This window comes from Dendrobates tinctorius, unplaced genomic scaffold (assembly GCF_039654945.1).
Source record: "Dendrobates tinctorius isolate UK_male_01 unplaced genomic scaffold, ASM3965494v1 ptg000030l, whole genome shotgun sequence".
Lineage (NCBI taxonomy): Eukaryota > Metazoa > Chordata > Amphibia > Anura > Dendrobatidae > Dendrobates > Dendrobates tinctorius.
The window spans coordinates 18,514,309-18,537,635 of record NW_027361698.1 but is presented as its reverse complement, the minus strand read 5'-3'; the positions used below and the strand labels follow the sequence as shown (position 1 = coordinate 18,537,635).

The following is a 23,327-nucleotide window of genomic DNA, read 5'->3' as shown; positions in this document are numbered from 1 at the left end:
ACCATACAAAGGACCAGGGGGCATTCACTACATGTGGAAGAAAGGCAATTCTGGCAGCAAAACAAGAAAGGGTTCTTTACAGTTAGAGCAGTCAGACTGTGGAATGCCGACCACAAGAGGTAGTAATGGCAGACACTAAATCTGCATTTAAAAAAGGTCTGGATGCTTTTCTAACATCAAATAGCATAGTTGGTAATAAATAATCTAACATATCTTGTCACATTATTATAACATTGTAATTACAGTTATCTGTAGATTATTAAAACTATAAAAAAAAATAATTGTGTAATTTGACTGTTCAATGCGCTTTATTAGGTATGAGAAGCTAGAGGTTTCAGCCAAGTAGGGTATGTGTTGGACCAGAGGGACAAATTGTTAGAATATTTTTTGAAATTCTTCATTCCTGATGGAGAAATTGTATTCGTATACATGGTGGAGGGAAGATTTCTCTAGAACTTCTGTTGTACAATGGGGGGGTCTAACTGCTTCCATTTAGAAGCAATGAGGAGTTTTGTGTCTAGTAGTATATGGATAGTAATAGGTCTGATTTTCTTGAGAAGTTCATCAAGGTGAATAAACTATACAGCAAGTTGTGGGGACATATTGCTCTCTTCTTATAACCCCCCTCTCCCATATTGTTAATCCACTGTTACAACATATCACCATGTCTACTAGCGATAGAGAACGTATAACTAGTGATGAAAGGTTGAACTTGATAGACCGATGTCTTTTTTAAAGCTTTGTGACTATTTTAACTGCGTAAAGATTGGGGCACGTTTCCCGGATAATCTTCGGCGTACATCACAAGCAGGATATGGAATTTCGTAACTGGCAAAATGCCCAACGCTATAAGAAACAGAAAAAAGCTTTCATCTATTGTACTGAAAGTCACCGAAATCATTGGGAAATAAATAAAAACTGTATTTCGGTCGTAAAATACTCCAGGTCCAGGTAAAACCAATGGCGTCTCAAAGGTTTCATGTTGTGAAATCATGTTGTGCCTTTTCAGTAAGACTTCTCGGAAGACCCCAGCATTTAGCTCAGATGATATGAAAATTCAATTAGAATACTTGAAAAGAAAAATAGCCCACCATACAATGTGATTGTCTGAAATCACGGCTGGATTTGGACACTCTAGATTGATTATCTGTACTTATGATTTATGACTATGGCTCCAAATGTCAAAGGAGTCGATAATTCGTGTTTTCACTAGTGTTGAGCAATACCATTCGATATTGAGAAATATCAGATCGGATCGGCCGATATCCAAAAAGTATCGGGTATCGCCGATTCCGATCCCGGAAGTCCCATTCAAGTCAATGGGACAGAAATATCGGAATTAAAAACCCCTTTCTTTCCTTGTAGGTTAATTCTACATGAAGAAAAACAACTAAGAATAATGTAGAATGTATTGGGGGAGGTGGAGGAGACATTAAAGGCATAGAGGTTTAGCTAAATCAAATGGAATAGCAGGAATAATTTTTTTTTTTTTTTAAAGACATTCGGAGTTACAAAGATATTGACAATGTTAACCTTTTTTATATTTTGTCAGATATGTATGTTTCACTACTTCCATGCTCTTCACCTTCTTTTTTACTTCTCCCACACTTTCTCCTTCATGATCCTCAGCAGCAGCAGCATCTTTTTCATCAACTTCCTCTTCACCTTCTTCCTATTATTCTTTTTTTTTTATCGGAGGATAGTCTCGTGCGACGGTCTGTTAGTACACCACCTGCGGCACTAAAGACGCGTTCCGATAATACACTGGCAGCAGGGCAAGCCAGCACCTCCAATGCATACTGACTAAGCTCTGGCCATGTATCCAGCTTAGAGACCCAAAACTTGATGGCGTAAGTGCCGTCTGGGAGTACACTGACAGGGCAAGACATGTAGTCTGTCACCATCTGACGGAAACGTTGCCTCCTGCTGACTGGAGCAGTCTGTGATGGTGTAGACATTTGTGGCAGGCACACAAAACTTTGCCACATTTGGGCCATAGTGGTCTTGCCTTATGTTGAGGCGCTGCCTCTGCTCCCTCTTTGTGCAGAGCTTCCGCCACTGCCTCGACGCTATGAGCTGCTTTGTAAAGCACTAGCAGCACTGCTCTTGGGTGGAATGGAGAACATGATGGAATGCACCAGTTTCTCTTGGTACTCCCGCATTTTACGATCCCGGTTCAACGGTGTTATGAGGCTTTGTAAGTTGTCCCGGTAGCGAGGATCTAAGAGGGTGTACACCCAATAATCAGCCGTGTTGAGAATGTGGGCGATGCGGCGGTCGTTTCTCAGGCACTGCAGCATGAAATCAACCATGTGCTGCAGACTCCCAACTGCCAAAGAAACGCTGTCCCCTGCTTGAGGCGTCATCTCTGCCTGCTCTGCATCACCCCACCCTCGCTGTACATACTGACTAGAGCATTGTGTACCTCCCTCCTCTGGAGAGATGTCTTCATCCTCCATTGACTCCTCACAAAGTGTCCCATGCCTAGGCCTTTGTGAGGAACCACGTAGCGCAGACTGTCCAGAAGCAGATGGTGACTCCTCATCCTCCACCTCTTCCAAAACCTCTTCCCTTAGTGCTTGCAGTGTTTTTTGAAGCAGGCAGATAAGGGGGACAGTCATGCTGACTAATGCATCATCTGCACTCGCCATCCGCGTGGAATCATCAAAGGCACGCAAAACGAGGCAGATGTCCTTCATAGAGGCCCACTCAGTGGTGCTGAAGTGTGACTGGCGCACAGTGCGACTTGTTTGCGCCTGATGCAGCTGGTACTCCATTACTGCTGCCTGCTGCTCACACAACCGCTCCAACATATGTAACGTTGAATTCCACCTGGTGGGTAGGTCACATATGATGCGATGTTCTGGAAGGCGTAATCGACGCTGCAGAGCTACAATGCGCGATCTTGCCATGCTGGAACGCCGCAAGTGAGCACACTCTATGCGGACCTTGTGCAGCAGTGCATCAAGATCCGGTTAGTCCCTCACAAAGCTCTGCACGACCAAATTGAGCACATGTGCCAGACATGGGATGTGAGTGAGGTTGCCTAGGCCCAGAGCTGCCACCAGATTTCGGCCATTGTCACACACTACCAAGCCTGGCTGGAGATTCGCTGGCACGAACCACACGTCGCTCTCCTGCTTGATGGCATTCCAGAGCTCCTGCACTGTGTGGCTTCGATTCCCCAAAGAAATTAATTTCAGTACGGCCTGTTGACGTTTGGCCACGGCTGTGCTCATATCGGTCGTAACAGGCTCCTGCAGCTCTGATTCTGAGGAACTGGAGTATGAGGAGGAGTCAATGTGTACAGACTGGATTCCTGCAATCCTTGGAGTTGGCAGAACACGTTCAGCGCCACTCTCAAGATCTGTACCCGGCTCCACAACATTGACCCAATGGGCAGTGAGGGAAAGGTATCGTCCCTGTCCATGGTTACTGGTCCACGCATCGGTGGTCAGGTGGACCTTGCTACTGACAGCGTTTAGTAGCGCATGTTTAATTTTTCCCTCCACATGCTTTTGCAGGGCAGGGACGGCTTGCCTGCTGAAATAAAAGCGGCTGGGCACGCTGTATTGTGGGACTGTCAATGCCATGAAGTTCCGGAAGGTGTCAGTCTCCACCAGCCTGAATGAGAGCATTTCAAGGGCCAGTAGTTTGGCAATGCCAGCATTCAGAGCCTGTGCTCGGGGATGGTTTGCCGAGTATGGCCACCTTTTCTCCCATGCCTGTGCTACCGATGGCTGTAGAGTGGCCTGGGAGTGTGAGGATGAACGGGAACGTGGTGCTGTGGGTGGAATGTCACTGGGTCTCTGGACAACAGTGCCAGAGGTTCTTCCATGGCGGTCCTGTGAGGAAGCCGAACCAGCTGTGTGTGAGCTGGAGGAAGAGGCTACAACACGAGATGAACAGGTGGTAGGTGCTGCTGTAGGTTGGCCTACGTATTCAGTGTGTTTTTGTAACTCCACCACGTGCTTGAGCCGCACATGTTTCCACATATTTGTGGTATTGAGGTTGCTGACACTTTTCCCTCTTTTGACTTTCTGGTGACACAGCTTGCATTTGACAAAGCAAATGTCATCTGCAACTGTGTCAAAAAAGGACCATGCACTGCAAGTCTTGGAAGCGCCCGTTTTGGCTTTTGGAAGAGGAATGCTCCTAACGGGTGCCGAAGTGGAGGCTACAGGCAACCAAGTCTGCCTCCTCCCTCTCCCTCCTGTTTTGGCCGTTCGGGGAATCTCTTCCTCCGAGCTGCTCCCACCACCTTCCTGTTCCTCACGCCATGATGGGTCAAGAACTCATCATCTACACTCCCCTCTTCAAACACCTACTTCTCCTGGGTAGTCTCGCCAGCACCGTACGCACCAGAAAGTGGCACCTGAGTCTCATCATCTGATGCGTACTGAGGTGTGCCGACCATAGGCACTGGCCCACCCGCCTCTTCAGATTCAGAGGGACAAAGCAGTTGCGCATCACTGCATACTCCCTCTTCTTCACATTCTTGAATGCGGCTTGGCTGGCCCCCTCTTTCCAAGCCAACAGATTCAAAGAACAGAAGTAGAGACTGAGATGGCTCCTGTCCAGGGCTCTCTGACTGCCTGGGCAATTTGGCAGGTGGTGAAGAGACAGATGGTTGCTCTTCAGTGCTCTGGCCCTGAGAGGATGTGGAAGTCATTGAAGTCGACACGTTAGCTGCATCCATCCGACAACGGCTTCAATTTGTTCGTCTCGCAGCAGTGGGGTACGGCGAGGTCCTGCGCATAAAGGACTGTTGCCTGGTAAAACTGAGGGATGCTGACTCACTGGTGCCCACAGCACAGAATCCCCACGTCCTCTCCCTGCTGAAACTCCACGCCCACGAGCCTTACTCCCTGCCTTCTTCATCTTGGTAGACTGATAAAGATAGGCAGAAAAGTACAAAGGGGGGGCTTAGTGTGCTTATTCCTGAACAGCTGCTAACAGGTATAAGAAACACTAATTTTATAAAGTGTGTGGACTACACTTTAATATGAGCTAATGTGGCCTACACAACTGTCAAGTGGAGTGTTTGCTGAACTTTATTTTGTTTTTTCAAAAAAACAAAAAGGATGTGACCAAAGATGTGAAAGCGATAGGATCACAAACTTTTTGGAGCTATTACAATGCAGGAAGTTAACCTACAATGCAATAGATGAGACTCCAAAACATAGGGTAATACTAATCTGGCTGCGGCTGCAGGGCACAAGCCAGAAAAAAAGCTCCTCTATCTAATCCTATATAGTGTTTGCAACCAACCAATGTATATGGATACGGATGGATGCACACTAATAGGAGAATTAATGAAAAATGAGCTGCAATAAAAGAAAAATGTGTGTGAGGCAGTGACGCACGCTGTGCGGCCTACAACCAGACGTGGCTGCAGGACACACTACAGCGTGAGCTGCACTCACACAGACCTTGCAGACAGCTGTGAACAGCGCTGCAAGACAAAGGAAAGCTACACTGATTGATAATGTAGCCTGGGTAAAGCACTATATTATTTAGAAAATCGCTATCTCTAACTGTCCCTCAGAGTCTTGAACAGCAGCCTGTCCCTAACTGAATTCACAGCAGAGTGAACCCGAAATGGCGGCGGCTTTTATAGTGCATCATGACATCATTTCAGCAGCCAATCACAGCCATGCCATTAGTTAACATGCCTACATGCCTAACAGGATGTGCCCACACTTCTGAGGATTGTCATTGGCTGAATCAAATCAAACTGGCTCATAGCATTATGGGAACTTCCGATTCCGGTATTCGATATGCAAAAAGTATCGGAACTCAGTATCGGAATTCCGATACCGCGAATATCGGCCGATACCCGATATTTGCGGTATCGGAATGCTCAACACTAGTTATCACACAACACTGTTGCTTCTGCTTCGTCTTTTCTTCGGCAGGTGCTGGGGGTGTCCTGTTGGCATGCCCCACAAATCTAAATTAAGGCTCTTTATGGTTAAATTTTTCCTCTTTATTGTTCTTTATTATGATTTCTATTTTGTCTAATAATTACCATATATTTTATGGAATACTTGGGGTATTAAATTTCGTGTGTAGTCAATTTCTACTATAATATCATAGCAAGGCACTAATGTTTTCCCATTAGTATAATTGTATAAATTAGCATGTGCCTACTAATACCAAATGGCTGCAAAGACGAAAGTTCTCCTGAATAAGTATATATATTTAGAACGTTTGAAGATTATTTGTGCATCACTACTTGGGATGTTGCAATCATTATATACTAAAATTATGCTAAATTTGTATTAGCTGTACCCATCTGTGGTCTGATAAATTCTTCATAATTAAATTACATTGTAAAGCCCAAGAAAATCCCAACGGATTAACATAAGGCTAGTTCTTCACACATGGCTACCCCAATTAAAAACGATTTACAAATAGCACTGCATACATAATACAGAAATTCATACAGCAAATGCTTTTATAAGGAAAAAAACCTGATATCCAAAACATTCTCTGCCAGCAACATAAGGCAATTCATGCAGGATTACAGCCAGACAGCAGCATACGCAACCTTTCTTCGGAAGAAGCGACTTACCTTTAGATCTCGATGGACCACACCCATCTGATGGCAGTGAAGTACAGCCTCCAGGATCTGCTGAATGCAATGACTGCATGCAAACACCAGGAGGCGTGTGTTAGTTCCAAGCTTACACCCACTGTCTGTATACCGTCAGGATGACTGGGTCAGAACTTACAACCAGGAACTGGTAGAGAACGCCAAATTCCGGCAAAGTGCTATTCAGATATGGTATGTGTAGCAACTTACATTTTTATGTACTTTTTTTTTTACTTTTAACCAAGTAAATAGATTAAATAATCCTATAAAAAGTATTTACAGTATTAAAACTGCCAATCAAGAATTTGTTATAAATTCTAACCAGTCGACTTTGTAAGTTGAACCCAATATCTGAGGACAGAAGTGGGGTGAAATCTGCAGACTGCATAAACCATCATGGCAAGACCAAACCTCTGTACATCTACTGACAAGTCAACTTCTGACCACAACCACATGTAACACTTGTGCCTCGTCAGCCATGATGCATATGAAGCGTGCAGGCACCATGCATTTCATTATAAGTCAGTAGTCATCAAGAAAGGTTCACGTCAGCCAATTTTCACCTTTGCGACAGTATGAAGTAACTAGGAAGCATCATATACTGACCTTTAGGTCTCTGTGAACTATGCCATTAAGATGACAATGATTTACACTTTCTAGAATCTGCTGTATACAATGACTGTGAAAATACAAGGGTACAATGGAAGGGAAAACAATTTAAAGGCAAATCGTTACACAGCGAACAAACAGAAAACACCACAAAGACACAGACGTTAGCAGGTATCAGTCGGAAGACTAACTCTAGACGGAACGTTACGGTAGGAGCAACGACACTGTAAACACGGGGGACATGAAAACGTACTTATTATCTGTACATGGAATTAAACAAGGGAAAGAAACCGGGACATTCAGATTCCATGAGCTGAAAATAATATGTACATTTTCAAAACAGCAGTGATTTATTTTCCACATAGAAATATTCTTTATCACAGTTAGCACAAGTGTTGAACACAGTAGGGTTATGGAAATGTGAGTTCTAATCAAAAAGGAAAGAAAATAAAAAAGGTAAAACAAAACACACAACTTGTGTCAGGGGTTAAGAAAAAGTACAAAAGGGGAAAAACTATAAATTGTAGTAAACGGAGGCCTAAAAATAACATAACATTGGTCAACGCTGTTAACCCGCAGCTATAGAGTTGATCTGCAAGTCAACGGCCCCGGCCACTGAACAGAAAGTGCGGCTCGAGACAAAACTTTACTTAGTCCTCTGTAAGACTCACATCCGGCTCTGTCGCATTGCAGAGTCGGCAGGCAGTCCAAGTGCCGGAGCTAATCAGCACGCCTGTATGACTGAATGCCCCCTTTTATCACTATTATCCCTATATTTGCCGATTAATAGCATTATCTGACATAACATGTTCCCATTTTTGCCCAAACCTTTTCATCAGTTGCTCTCTTCTGCCCATTTTTCTAAATATCCCCTTACCATGCCCCATTCCTGAGTGACGTCACTGTTCCATTTGAGGCAGGAAGGAGAAACCATAGAATGGAACCTCATAGGAAGCCAGGGCAAAGCTGAGAACCACATAGTCGCTACTGCACGGGGTGATCATCGAGAGCAAATTAATGTATTTAGAAAACTAGAGGACAATCCTTTTAATAATAAGTAAAAAAGAGAACTTGTAGACAGTGTTTGCTCTAAATTTGTTCCCACTGCTGACCAGAGCATCCAGTCTGTTTTATATTTGCCAGAGATATGTGACTTTTTATTTAGTTCCAATTTCTAGAGTCTTTACCAAGGGGGCGTCCCTCACAGGGTAATTCTGTAAGGTTGCCTAAAGAACCATGCCTGAAAATCGTTTGAGCAACTTCCAACTGACTTTGTCCTGGTGAGAAGACCTCTTTAAAACAAGTGTGAGGACGGTCTCATGATTGGTGCCAAGGTTGACGAAGGCTTCTGGCCCAGAATGGCTTACATAGGCCATTTAAATAAGTAAATATTAATTAGCCTAAATGTGTACTACATACTGAAGTGAAAAAGAAGAAATTGTAGAAATTGTGAAGTTTGATCCTGCATTCAGGTGTTATTTTTTTTTCCCTCATTCTCTCTACATTACAAAAAAAATATGACAGTGAGAAGATAAAATTACAGAAAGTTTTTTTTTCCCTTGCTCCTTGTAACAAAACTTTGGATGTCAATTTAAAGTCCGATGAAGCAAAAAGTTCTTACTCAGTTACCAAATGTAAATTAATTAAGCTTACTAGTATATGATATTAATGGATGGCCACATTTCAGTCACCTGTTGAGGTTGTAGAGCTGTGACAGCAAAATCCTCCTTCCTGTGTCAGTGAGATGTATGAAGGGGCCTGGCTTAATTCACCAACTAAGCCAGCCCCCAAATCTGTCACGGTTACTTCATAGATTAATAAGGGGACTGATTTAGCTAACCCCCTTCACTGGCACGAGAAGAGGGAGGTGGTGTGGAGGATATCACTAGTATTGAAGCAAACGCAGAAAAAATGCTGGGACATTGATGGAGCTTTGATGATAAAATAATAATAAAGGGGTTGTGTACTACTTAGGCTACTTTCACACTTGCGTTTTTTTGCTGCGCGTTTTTTGTGCACACAAACGCATGAAAAAAACGCATCATGCGTTTGTGTGCACTTTTTTGCGGGTTTTGGTGCGTTTTTTTAAAAAACCGCATGCGCTTTTTTGCGCATACGTGCGCATTACAATGCGCACCCATAGACTATAATGGGTGTTTTGCTGTAAAAAAAAAAACGCATTGCGTGCGCATGCGTTTTTTTTGGGGCAAGTCGGACGCACAAAAAATGCAACAGGATGCATTTTGTGCGCCCGAGCGCACACTATAATAAAACGCATGCGCATACAAACGTGTACAAACGCATGTGTATGCGCACCCATGTAAAAGAAAGGGGAAAAAAACAGCGCAAAAAAACACAAGTGTGAAACCAGCCTTAGACAACCCCTTCTCAATCCCTATATTTTGCTTTTCTAAAATAATAATACCTAAATTCACCTCTGGTGTCAGCATTGGCTCTCCCGGGGATCACCTGACATTGCTATGTCATGCAAACCCTACAGCCACTCATCCGGAGGAAGTCAGAGCTCCTGCTCTCTCATTTATGCAATTCGACTAAAGGCAGGGAAAGTGAAGCCAACGCTGATTTGCCCATATATAATGCAATCCTCAGGAGTTCCAGTAAGGCAAAATGTGTGAGCTAATAACTGCGTCTTGCCTATTCCAGTTGCACACTATTCCCCAGGATGGGAGAACTGTCCATTTTATCATTCTTTTTCTAAATATAGAAATGAATTAACATGATATATCAAAGTCCACCATAGCAATGCAATATAATAAATGAAGCAATGTTCATCTGAAAGCTACAGAAGCCTGCAGTAAGATTTCAGCATGCTCCACATTATTCTTGATATAGCAGAAGGGGGCCTGCCTAATACAGAAGAGGCTTATGAATTAATAGCTCTACTTCGTTTCTGTAAATAGGACAATAAATCTGTAGACACAAGTCAATATTTGTAATAACTACCGTATTTCCTTCAGAGATTGCCCCAGAAAATTATTGGGTCAGCATGAGATCTTATATAAAAATCTGCATTCTAGGAAAAAAACACCCAGTCAATAAATGTAATGAAAACCTTTCCTTCCACACCTTCTCCTACACATAGTAATTAAGGGGTCTCTTGGGTGAATGCTTCAAATGTTAGGAAGGAGGATAGGAATAGCAACTAATCCAATATTTATGGGAGATTGAATATTTACAATGCCCAACCATTGTCCCAATATTTCTATTGTGCATATTTCAAATGTCGTGACAATCAACCTGCCGGGCTCAGTTAGATGGGTCCTAATCTCTGGCACAGTCTTAATACCCGGAAACAGACACAGTTCACTTTTGCTTTATGAAATTCTCCACCCCACATACATGACAGCTGATGTCATCATATCAGAATTATGGGCTGTAAACATGCATTACTAATATTTGTTTGTTATGGTGTTTTTAGTGTGTTCATTAAAAAATATTTTCTGTCTATGATTTTTTGATAAGCTGTCCAGAAAAACATAAAAAGTCACGTTAGCAACCCTGTTGTAGACAATTGTGCGTGTGTCTGATCAGATAGCTCTAGCTCTTAGCCAAGTAGAAAGCACTGCACGGTAATTTATTACAGGGGCACTCTGCCTGGTGTGTATTCACGGGCACAGTTACTGCTGTAAGTACTTGTTCTACAGTGGACGCGCCACTCCAGCAACTATATTTTTCCAGCTAGGGTGGTGCTTCTAATCTGAGGTCCCTAACCCTAGTCTTATACTTACCCACCGCCGTCTTCACCTTTTATTGGCGCCGCTCCGGTCCTGCAGGGCCATCTTGAGACCACAACTTCTGACTGGAGATCAGGAGTAACAGTCACAAGCTCTCAGAGTAAGTCTATCAGAGCCAGAATGAAGCTCTCACAAATTTGCAATGAACAATGACCGCCAGCTCGCTTCAGCAAACACTGGAGTGATCCCGCAGGTCATAAACTGCCGGAGAACCAAGGGAGCGGCGTCAATATGAGTTGAAGATGACAGCGGGTATGTATAAGAGTAGGTGCAGGGACTTTAGATTAGAAGCACCACTCCAGCACTGCAACACAAAAATAACCTGCTGGAGTGGTGCTTTAAAGGTGCTTTCTACCTATTTCTTATATATTATTTTCATAGCACACTCCGGCTATAACGAAGATATCACAACTACTCATCTGCTGATCCTCCATTTCGCTGGTCATGATTCCTCCCTAATATGAACATTTCCAAGGGAATATTTTTATATAAATGTATTGATTTTTGGCTAAACAAAAATGATTATTACAAATGAGTTTCATTATAAATGATGTAACTGGCTCGGGCAGCCTTTGTGCTTCACTCTGCATGGCTTATTCTGCTCAATTTTCATGTAGTCATAAATCAGCTTGGACAAGAAGTGTAGAAGAGAGGACCGGGCTGTGGGTACTGACGGAGCGCCGGGTCCGAAACTGCTGGGGCTGAGCCTCATGTTGCGAGAGGGAAGGAGATTAGAGACGGAGTGGACTCGTAGTCTAGGTGAAGGGGGCATGGCTAGCGAGAGGGAGTTAAAAGGGTTTGCGCGGGAAAGAGAAGGGACTTCCCGCCGGAGAGCAGAGCACGTGAGGAATGTTGACAGACTGTGGGGAGAAAAAGGCCGCAGAGTAGAGATTCTGGACAGGTACGGGGACGACTCAAGTACCGGCGTGCGTGCAAGGAAACGCACAAGTGGAGGGTTACGGAGGACTCTACTCTCTGCACAGCAGCTGAATGGACTAGGTGCTCAGCGGGCAAAACCGGTGACTGCTCGCTGCCGTCAGAAGTAAGACGTTTGTTAGGCAGGGAAGCCTGAAGACTCAGCACCGGCCTCAGCCGGTAGCCAAACAACCATCGGACTCTGCGAGAGAAACAGACAACCGAGTCACATTAAGTGAAACTGATTTATAGACTGTTAAACAGAATTACCATTACCCTGTTTAACCCTCATCCCTTTAATTGTATTTCCCTTGTTTTCAGGATATTCCTGTCTTGATAAAGTGAATAATTGTTAACCCTTGCTCTGTGCTTCTGTGTCACTGCATCCTTATACCTGTGTTACAGAAGAAAGATAATAGCTACAAACTGCTGTCAGATCGTGCTCACTGACAAATTCAGTTATCACACTTTGCAGGTAGCAATAGACAGTGCAACACAGAGGCTATAGAAGGCAAATTACCCAATTGTAAAAATCATTTTTACCCAAAGCATACACACACTTTAAGTAAATCAAATGCCCTTGAAGTTGTCCATATCCTTTAAAATCTAAATACAAAAATCCTCAAACAGCATTAACACAGTGAGTGGAAAACTGCATTGGAAATAAGGAATAAATACATGCGCTAAGAAAATGTGCTGGGAAAATACAAAAGAATGCAGGCAATGGGAATAAATGTGCATTCCAAACTGAAAAATAATGACGATACAATGGGGAGAGTCACAGACACTAGTGCACTGTCTAAGCTAATTAATGCTCATTAAAGGGGTTGTCTCATATTTGTAACAGCTGGCTGCCCAAGTTACCAGCCACCTCTGCAGTTTATCAAAGGTGGCCAGTTTCCTAGGCAAGAAGTGAGCGCTAGCAAGTATCTGGCGAGCTGTATGTGGCAAGCCTCATTACATTAGGGACAGCGTAGATTGGACAACAGCTCGGTTAAGCCACAAATCCTGTTAATCTTGAGGAGTGCAATGCCACTAGGTATGTAGGAATCAAGGGAGAGGAGCAGTGCTCTTCTGAAGAACAAACTTGATACAAACCCTTTATTATGGTGTTCTGCCTGGATGAATATTTTTCAATGATTTACACACTGGCCTAAAATGTAAGGTCTTTAAACTGGTATCTCAGTCTTCTGCTTCCAAACTGCTGTGGAATTAAATAAATTCTATGTACCAAGACTAGGCACATAATGAATCATTGTCACATCAATGACCTGAAATTCAGTTTCCTTTTTCAGCACTTCTCTAAGTTATCAGTTGGGACATCATTGAACTTAATGGCTGAGAGAAATGAAAATATGACCACATAAATCTGGTATCACAGGAAAGAACTAGAGGAACAGGATAGTAAAATCTTTGATGGATATGAAAGGAATTGTCACTGAAGGTGGTCTCATACACCGTACATCATTATATAAAGTGCGGAACAAGTAAGACAACAGAAGTATCGGGGTGTTCAACTCGCTCATTATACAGTGAACAGCAGCATATAGGCCTTATGCCTACTGTATCCTAGAAAGATTATGCCATAGATAATGGCAAATGTCTGAACTCAAGATGGTCAGCCTGAAATAATATATATTATATACACACACATATATATATATATATATATATATATATATATATATATATATATATATATATATATATACACACATATATACATACATACATACATACACATTTGTGCTCAAAAGTTTACATACTTCAGCAGAATTTTCGCTTTCTTGGCCTTTTTTTCCCCAGAGAATATTAATGATGACATCACAACTTTTTCTCCACCCATGGTTAGTGGTTGGGTGAAGCCTTTTATTGTCAAACCACTGTGTTTTCTCTTTTTAAATCATAATGACAACCCAAAACATCCAAATGACCCTGATTAAAAGTTCAAATACCCCATTTCTTAATACCGTGTATTGCCCCAACATCAATGACAGCTTGAAGTCTTTTTTGGTAGCTGTGGATGAGGTTCTTTATTTTCTCAGATGGTAAAACTGCCCAATCTTCTTTGCAAAAAGCCTCCAGTTCCTGTAAATTCCTGGACTGTCTAGCATGAACCACGCACTTCAGATCTCCCCAGAGTGGCTCATTGATATTGAGGTCAGGAGACTGAGATGGCCACTCCAGAGCCTCCACTTTGTTCTGCTGTAACATACATAACATAGTAATATAGTATTTAGTTTTAAGTCCATCTAGTTCAACCCATAGCTTAGCATGTTGATCCAGAGGAAGGCAAAAAAAACCCCATGCGGCAAACACTAAGCTCCACATTGGGGGAAAAATTTCCTTCCCGACTCCATATATGGCAATCAGGCTAGTTCCCTGGATCAATGCCCTATCAAGGAATCTACTATATATACCCTGTAACATTATACTTTTCAAGAAGGGCATCCAGTCCCTTCTTAAATTTTAGGAGTGAATCACTCATCACAACATCATACGGCAGAGAATCTGCCGGGGGTATGTAAACTTTTGAGCACAAGTGTGTGTGTGTGTGTGTGTGTGTGTGTGTGTGTGTGTGTGTGTGTAAAAAATAGGAACAGCACAAAATACCTTAGAGCAGTGCACGCTTCTCCAGACACCTTTATGTCCTTAAGATAATAGAAAAAAAAAAAGCAGCACCAAAATAGTAGTGGTGTGAACTGTTTAATAGCCTAGTGGCGTGGCGACATTTTGGGATATGCCATATCCGAAACGTCGCCACGCCACTAGGCTATTAAACAGTTCACACCACTACTATTTTTTTTACCTCTTCCAGGCTCTGGGGAGGATGTTGCCTGGAAGAAAACTCCAGAGCTTATTATAAATGAAAGGGTCAATATCAGTGTGAGACATGTAACTAACACAGAGCAAGATAAATTAACTTTGTCTCTTTGCAAACACTTGGAAGCTGAATCTGAAAGGAACCTGCAGATGTGTCAGTTATAATCACACACAGCTCTTCAGGATAGAAGAGTGCGGCCATTACACATCACACTGGTAATTCCCCTTCATGTAAAATCTCTGGAGGCAGATTCTTAGGCAGACTAGTGTCCTCCCCATAACCTGGAGATGTTCCAGGCTATGGAACATTTCATTTACATATCAGAAAAACATGGATTTCTCTGGAATGAAACATCAGAGAGCATATATTATTCAGCTTCGTATGACCTACACAGCCATATAGGTGGCTTAGGAGGGTTGATCCTACTGAGAGATTCACTTTAAACAAAAGGTTATTTCTGATGACATATTCCATTTAAAATTGTTGAGCTATTCTTAAGGTACTGTCACACTTAGCGATGCACCAGCGATCCCGACCAGCGATATGACGCGGTCAGGATCGCTGGTACATCGCTAGTTAGCTGCCACAGAGGCAGATCTCACCAGTGACATCGCAGGGGTCAGGGGTCGCTACTTACCTGTCACACCAGGCGATCCTGACGTCCTCCCGCCCGAGTCCACGCGTCGCTCGTCTCCACAGCAGGAAGCCCAGCAGGAAGCTGACGACGAGAAACGGTCCAGGACGTTCTCGCACGATCAGCGATAACCAGTGGGGGAGCAGTCGGAGGTAAGTATCAGACATAGCGATATCGCTAGCAATATCGCTATAATGTCACAAAAACCAGTGACGTTACAGCGATATTGCTAGCAATATCGCTTAGTGTGACAGGCCCTTTAGGATAAGCCATCAGCTACACATCAATGTTGGGTCCAATTTACGGCACTACCGCTAATCAGTTGTTACACTGTTCTCTTCATTATTTACTGGAGTTCTTGATTTATAGTTTAAAGCGTAAACACCATTTTATTTTTTTTTCAGAAATCAATAGTATATGTGAAAATAAGAAATGTAATATCTATTGCCTTATTAGTGTAATCCACATCTTTCTCCTCAACTGATCATTAAAGATGTATTCCCATCTCCAAAATCCTATCCTAATATGTAGTAGGTATAATAATAAAAATAATAATAACAATAATATTATTATTAACTAATACCTTCAATTAGAAATGTAGCATTATTTTTTTTCGTGCTTCACTATGTCTCTTTCCTCATGTGCAGGAATTACAGGACCTTAAGTATCCATGGTTACGACCACTAGCAACTAGCTAACTCACTATATTAGTGGTCATAACTATGGATACCTAAAATCCTGAAATACTTGCAAATGAGGAAAAACTTAGCAAACCAGAAAAAAAACTATACTACATTTCTAATGTTGCTAATATGATTATTATCACTACATCTACTACATATTTAGATAGGATCTTGGAGAACCTTTTTTTAGTTTACAGGTAAAATCCGTTTTCAGTGAATACAGATTTTACAGATTTTCCCATTATTAAAACAGTGGGTGACAGTTGGTGCTCCTAAACTTCTATGAATAACTGTCATTTCAGAAGAATTTGCAGCAGGTAGTCTACATCTGCCCATACTTCCTTCTCCTCCATAGAATTTTAAAACCACAAACTGTCATTTACTATCTTAGTAATGTTAACCCCTTTATGACACTGGAAGTACTATCCCGTCCATGTGGCCTGGGCCTTAATGATCATGGACAGGATAGTACGTCATACGCGATCAGCTGATTCTCACAGCTGACACCCGGCACTAAGTGCCAGAAGCGGTCACAGACTGCTCCCGGCACTTTTAACCCCCTGAACTATGCATTCCGATAGCAGGCAGAAGGCTACCTTTGGTTCAGAGACCCCGCGGCATGACGCGGGGTTCGGATCGCTCCCATGGTAACCTGATGTCATCATGACGACATTCGGGTTACCAGAGCTCAGAAACTTCCTGTCATGCAGAGTGCATGTCAGGAAGTCTCTGAAGTCAGTGTGCACAGAGTGCAGCGCTGACAGCTTATATGGCATGCAGATCTGCATGCCATATAAGCGATCAGCCTGCACAAAATGAGTGTCCCATAGTGGGACACAGTGTAAAAGTAAGATATAAATAAAATTTTTTAAAATAATTGTAAAAATATTTAAAAAAGATAATAAAAAAAAATGTATTCTCTCATTAAATCAATATTTGAATAAAAAATTTTAAACAAAAGTACACATTCAGTATCGCCGTGTCCGTAACGACCCGACCTATAAATCTTCCCCACTAATTAACCCCTTTAGTGAACACCATTAGACGAAAAAAAACACAAGGCAAAAAAACAATGCTTTATCATCATACCACCGAATAAAAAGTGGAATAACACGCGTTCAAAAAGACAGATATAAATAAACGTGGTACCGCTGAAAACGTCATCTTGTCCTACAAAAAACAAGCTGCCATATAGCTCCATCACCGTAAAAATAAAAAAGTTATAGCTCTCAGAATAAACAGATGCAAAAATCTTTTTTTTCTATAAAATATGTTTTGACGCTTTTATACAATAAAAACTAAGAAAAATGATATCAATGAGGTATCTCTGTCATTGTACTAACCCAAAGAATAAGACTGCTTTATCAAGCTTACCACGCCTGGAACAGTATAAACGCCCTCCCAAAAGAAATTCATGAATTGCTGGTTTTTGTTCATTCTGTCTCCCAAAAATCGGAATAAAACAATGATCAAAAAATGACATGTGCCCGAAAAAGGTACCAATAAAAATGTCAACTCGTCCCGCAAAAAAGCAACACCTCACATGACACTCTGGGCCAAAATATGGAAAAATTATAGCTCTCAAAATGTGGTGATGCAAAAACTATTTTTTTGCAATATAAAGCATCTTTTAGTGTGTGACAGCTGCCAAACATAAAAACCCGCTATAAATAGTAAATCAAATCCCTCTTTATCACCCGCTAGTTAGGAAAAAATAATAAAATATAAAAAAGGTATTTATTTCCATTTTCCCATTAGGGTTAGGGCTATAGTTAGGGCTAGGGCTAAAGTTAGGTGAGCTAAAGATAGGGCTAGGGTTGGGGCTTAAGTTAGGATTAGGGTAAGGGTTGGGATTAGGGTTAGGTTTGTGGTTTGGGTTGTGATTAGGGTTAGGGGTGTTTTGGGGTTAGGGTTGGCGTTAGAATTGGGGGTTTTCCTCTGTTTAGGCACATCAGGGGCTCTCCAAACGCGACATGCGTCTGATTTCAATTCTAGCCAATTCTGCGCTGAAAAAGTCAAATGGTGCTCCTTCCCTTCCAAGCTCTGCCATGCGCCCAAACAGTGGTTTACCCCCACATAAGGGGGATTAGCATACTCGGGACAAATTGCACAACAACTTTTGGGTCCAATTTCTCCTGTTACCCTTGGGAAAATAAAAAATAGCTTAGTTACTCACCGATAACGGTGTTTCTCGGAACCCATGACAGCACCACGGAGAGAGGGGGTCCGCCCATCAAGGACAGGAACCTACAGATAAAAGAGCGGCACCTCTCCTCCGCCCCCAGTTGGTTACAGAGCATCAGAGGGTCTCCCGGTTAGTTAATAACAAAAGTATATACATAACATTATAATTTGTATACTTATAGAGAAACCTCGTGTCTAAGAACACACTCTACACACATTAAATCGTGCTCACCGCACACGTGAAAAAAGGGGGGGAATTAAGCGGGTGCTGTCATGGGTTCCGAGAAACACCGTTATCGGTGAGTAACTAAGCTATTCTCCCTCACCCATGACAGCACCACGGAGAGAATTTCAGAGATTGGTAGCTTAGGGAGGGACCACCGCCTGAAGGACCCTTCTCCCGAAGGTCAGGTCAGACGCAGAGGCTAGATCTAGGCGATAGTGTTTGAAAAAGGTAGAAGGTGTTGACCAGGTGGCCGCCTTACAGATCTGTTCTATCGATACCTCTGATCTTTCTGCCCATGAGGTCGCCATTGCTCTTGTAGAGTGGGCTTTTAGACCCTCCGGGATGGTATTCCCGCTGCATGAGTATGCCAGGGCAATCGCGTCTCTTATCCATCTTGCCAGGGTACTTTTGGACGCCCCGAGCCCCTTACGAGGTCCCTGGAAACACACAAAGAGAGATCCTTCCTTCCTACATCCCTTGGTGGCCTCTAGGTAGTGCACTAAGCACCTCTTCACATCTAATGTGTGAAATTTCTCCTCTCCTCTATTCGTAGGGTTTGGGCAGAAGGAAGGAAGGACTACCTCCTGTGATCTATGGAAGTGTGTTGCTACCTTGGGCAAATATGCAGGGTCAGGTTTCAATATAATTCTATCCTCCATAATTTTAATGAATGGGGGTAATGCCGATAAGGCTTGAATGTCACTTACTCTGCGGGCCGATGTTAGGGCCACTAGCAGTATCGTTTTTAATGATAGGGTCTTTAGTGGAGCTGACTGAATAGGCTCGAATGGGGGTCCTGTTAGGGCTGACAACACTAAGTTCAGATCCCATGATGGTACTTTCTGGGTAGCTAGTGGTCTAGACCTGGCTGCGGCCCTCATAAACCGTGACACCCAAGGGTCGCTCGCTACCTCCTGATTATAGAGGGCGCCCAGGGCCGCTACCTGTACCCTCAGTGTGTTAGTCGCTAGTCCCTGTTCTAACCCCCTTTGGAGGAATTCCAGGATTTTATCCATTTGTATTCCATCCTGAACCTTTGCCCCCGAACTGGATAGGAATTTTCTCCAGGTTCTACCATAGGCTTTGATTGTAACTGGTTTTCTACTTTTTTGTAACGTGGAAATTAGATTTTCTGAAAATCCTTTCCCCCTCAGCAGTGACCTTTCAAATTCCATGCTGTTAAATGGAGGTTCACTGCTTGGGGGTGTAGCACAGGGCCCTGCGATAGAAGGTCGGGGAGATCTGGTAGAACCCAGGGGTCGGTTACTGACATTATTCTGAGCCATGAAAACCATGTTCTTTTTGGCCAGAAAGGGGCTATAAGTATTACCCGAGCCCCCTCTTCCCTGACTTTCCTTATCACCGCCGGAAGGAGAATGGTCGGTGGGAAGGCATACAGTAAACCCCGTGTCCATGGGAGCATAAATGCGTCCAGGGTGTGAGGATTCCCTTTGGGATTTAGAGAACAGAATGTTTCCACTTTTTTGTTTTTGTGGTCTGCAAATAAGTCTATGTCTGGGGTTCCCCACATTTCCACAATCTTCTGAAAAACGGACTGATTTAGAGCCCACTCCCCCTGATGTAGTTGGGTACGGCTCAGAAAGTCTGCCGTTTGGTTCTCTACTCCCCGTATATGTAGCGCCGATAGGGACAGTAAGTTTTTCTCTGCTAACCCGAATATCTCGAAGGATGCCTCCATTAGCGTTCTGGACCTGGTTCCCCCCTGGTGGTTTATATAGGCCACTGTTACTCGGTTGTCCGAGAATATCCGGACATGATGGCCTTTTAATGCTGGCAAAAAGTGACTCAAGGCATAATTTACTGCTAGCAGTTCTTTTTGATTCGAGGAGGCTTTTAGTTCTTGACTTCTCCATCCCCCTTGAGCCACGCTGATGCCCATGTGTGCTCCCCATCCCACAGGACTGGCGTCGGTGGTAATCACATGTGTGATTTTGGCCTCCCAGGGGATCCCTTTGGACAAGTTGTTTTTGTCCTCCCACCAGGCTAGGGAAAGAATAGTTTTTGAACCTAGCGTAATATGATGTTCCAAGTGGTCTCCTAAGGTCCGCTGGTTGGTCAGGATATCCCATTGCAGATCCCTCATATGTATTTGTGCCCACTGGACCGCCGGCAAGCATGCAGAGAGGGACCCTAACAGGGACATTGCTCGTCTTAGTGTCATAGAGGGGTTTTGCCTCGCTTTTTGTACCATATGAATAATTCTGTCCCTTTTGTGATCTGGCAAGTAACACACTTGGATGTTTGAATCCAGTGTCAGGCCTAGGAACTCCTGGACTCTCTTTGGTTCCAGCCTTGACTTTTTCAGGTTCAGAAGCCACCCGAGGATTTTTAGAGTGCTCATCACTCGGTCCCTCTGTTCTGTGCATTTCTGGCCTGAGTTGCTCGCTATTAAAAAGTCGTCCAAATAAGGCACTATCAGAACATCCTGTTCTCTTATGTGAGCCATCATCTCTGCCACCAATTTCGTAAAGACCCGTGGAGCCACTGAGATCCCAAATGGCAGGGCCTTGTATTGGAATTCTCTTATTTCTCCTGCTATCGAGACTGCTAGCCTGAGGTATTGCCTGGATTCTTTGTGAATGGGGACATGGTAGTAGGCATCGCTGAGGTCTAGGACCACCATAAAGCATTGCGGAAAGAGAATTTTGATGGTCGATTTGATCGATTCCATCTTGAATTTTTCGTTCTTGATATAGCAATTCAGTCTTTTTAAATTTATGATGGTGCGGAAGGTGCCGTCTGGTTTGGTTACCAGGAAGAGAGGCGAGTAGAACCCCCTGCCTCTCTCCTGTGGGGGAACCTCCTGTAGGACTTTTTTGTCCAACATACTCAGAACCTCCTTTTCGAGGGCGTCCTGTTCGTTTTTTGACGACCTTATCGGGGTAATTATGTATTTTTGCGGCGGGAGAGAATAAAAGTTTATCCTTAATCCCGATCTTACAAGATTTATCAGCCAGGGATTGTTGGATATTTTCTCCCAGGCTGGGAGGAAAAACCTTAGTCTCCCCCCCACCCTGGGCCCACAGTCACTTGGCGGGTTTTTTATCCCGGGACGAGTTACCGAAGATGAACCCCCTGTCCCTTCTTCTGTCTTCCCATTTTTGGTCTCTCGGGGGTCTCCTCTGGAAGAACTTTTTGTTCCGAAAGGACCGTTTAAAGCCTGTGGCGGTCACAGGTCCTAGGTTTGGGAAGCCTTTCTTTTTGTCGCCTGCCTTTTCGAGGATGTCATCCAAGGTTTCCCCGAAGAGGAATTTTCCTTCACAGGGAATGGCGCATAATTTTATTTTTGTCTGGAGATCCCCAGGCCAACATTTTAACCATAAAGCTCGTCTAGCTGCATTCGACAAGGCTGCTGTTTTAGATGACAATCTTATCGAATCAGCCGAAGAGTCGGCCAGGTAGGCTGCCGCCCCTCTTATCATTGGCATGGATTCCAGGATTTTATCTCTGGGAACCCCTTCCCTTATCTGTCTCTCCAATTGGTCTAGCCATACCATAAGAGCTCTGGAGGTACAGGTTGCCGCTACCGCCGGCCTGATGTTTCCCCCTGCTGATTCCCAGGTGCCCTTAAGTAGGGTATCCGCTTTTTTATCTAACGGGTCTTTCAGGGTACCCATATCTTCAAAGGGGAGTGCAAACTTTCTTGAAGCTTTGGCTATCGCCACGTCTAGTTTGGGGGCCTTATCCCATGATGTGGATGCTTCCTCCTCAAATGGGTACTTCCTTTTGATGGAAGGAACCGTGGAGCTTTTCCTATCCGGTTTTTCCCATTCTTTATCTATGAGGCCTTGGACGTTCTTATTTAACGGAAATACCTTCCGTTTTTTTTGACTCAGTCCCCCGAACATAATGTCCTGGACAGATCTATCAGTCCGGGGGTCTTCCACCCCCATAGTGGATCTTACCGCCTTTACTAAGGCATCCACTTCGTCCAGGGGAAAACAATGACGACCTTCCGTCTCCTCATCGGAGGATGACGAGTCGGTATTTACAGTATGGGAGGTGACTTCCCCTGACGATAAGCTGTCTGATTGGGACTCTATCACCACGTCCCCCTTCCTTCCCTTCCTTTCCCGTTTTCTGGATGAAAGGGCACTCTGAATTTCTGCGCGGATTACCGCCCTTAGGTCTGCGGCATGATCCGGGGTTTCACCGCCGAGGACCTCCTGTATACAGGAGTCACACAATTTTTTCTCCCAGGGCGTTGGTAATGGTTTCCCACAGGTGGGGCATTCCCTGTTCTTGGTCTTTTCTTTCTTCTTTCCCTGATAAGGGAAAGAAGTCTATTACAATGGGGAACATTCACGAAGATCCACTTACCCCTCATGCGCGGTTGCAGGTACCAGTTCTGGAAGTGGATCCAAATCCCTCACTGGGCGATCCACGGCAGGTGACTTGCTCCTTGCAGTAGACTGCTGCGTGGAGTGGCTGCTGGACCTGCTCCCCCGTCCGTCTTTATCCTTTTGGCGGCGCTGGTGATGCTGCCTTTGTTGCTGCTGCTGCTGCTGCTGCTTAGGCTGCTGTAGCTCCCCATGCTGGTCGCTATCCATCGCGCCTGAACGCTTCCAGCTCTGAGGCTGCTTTAGCGTTCCCAATTTGAATAAGCCGCCCTGGCGCCACCTGTCTTCCCGGCCTGCTCCGCTCTTCCCCCGGGGAGTGCGTACTGCGCATGTGCCGACCGCGGGGACCTGGAAGTTCCTCATTCTACTTCCGGGGCAGCGCCATCTTGGTACACCTGTGTACCCGGCGCTCTCCCTATCCGGCGTCCCCCGGCCCCTACTCCTCCCGGAGCGGCGGCCCGGTCCTCCCCGCCCGCTCACCCTGGACAGCCCCTCAGCTGCAGCGGTGGCGGCTTCGGCAACCGACCCCGCCGCGACA

The 23,327-nt window shown here is 44.1% G+C and overlaps 1 protein-coding gene across 18 annotated transcripts in view; it reads right to left on the bottom strand.

Annotated features, from left to right (window-relative positions):
* Positions 1-23,327, bottom strand: part of CAMK2D (calcium/calmodulin dependent protein kinase II delta) — a 288,504-nt gene that overhangs the window by 91,373 nt on the left and 173,804 nt on the right. For 12 of the 18 annotated variants that reach the window (XM_073571882.1, XM_073571891.1, XM_073571885.1 and 9 more), the window contains exon 6: positions 7,205-7,277. In XM_073571882.1, coding sequence (XP_073427983.1) covers positions 7,205-7,277 — 73 coding nt within the window. Of the gene's footprint in view, positions 1-6,577; positions 6,651-7,204; positions 7,278-23,327 lie in introns of all 18 variants that reach the window. The other 6 variants (XM_073571883.1, XM_073571881.1, XM_073571889.1 and 3 more) reach the window with 1 other exon arrangement.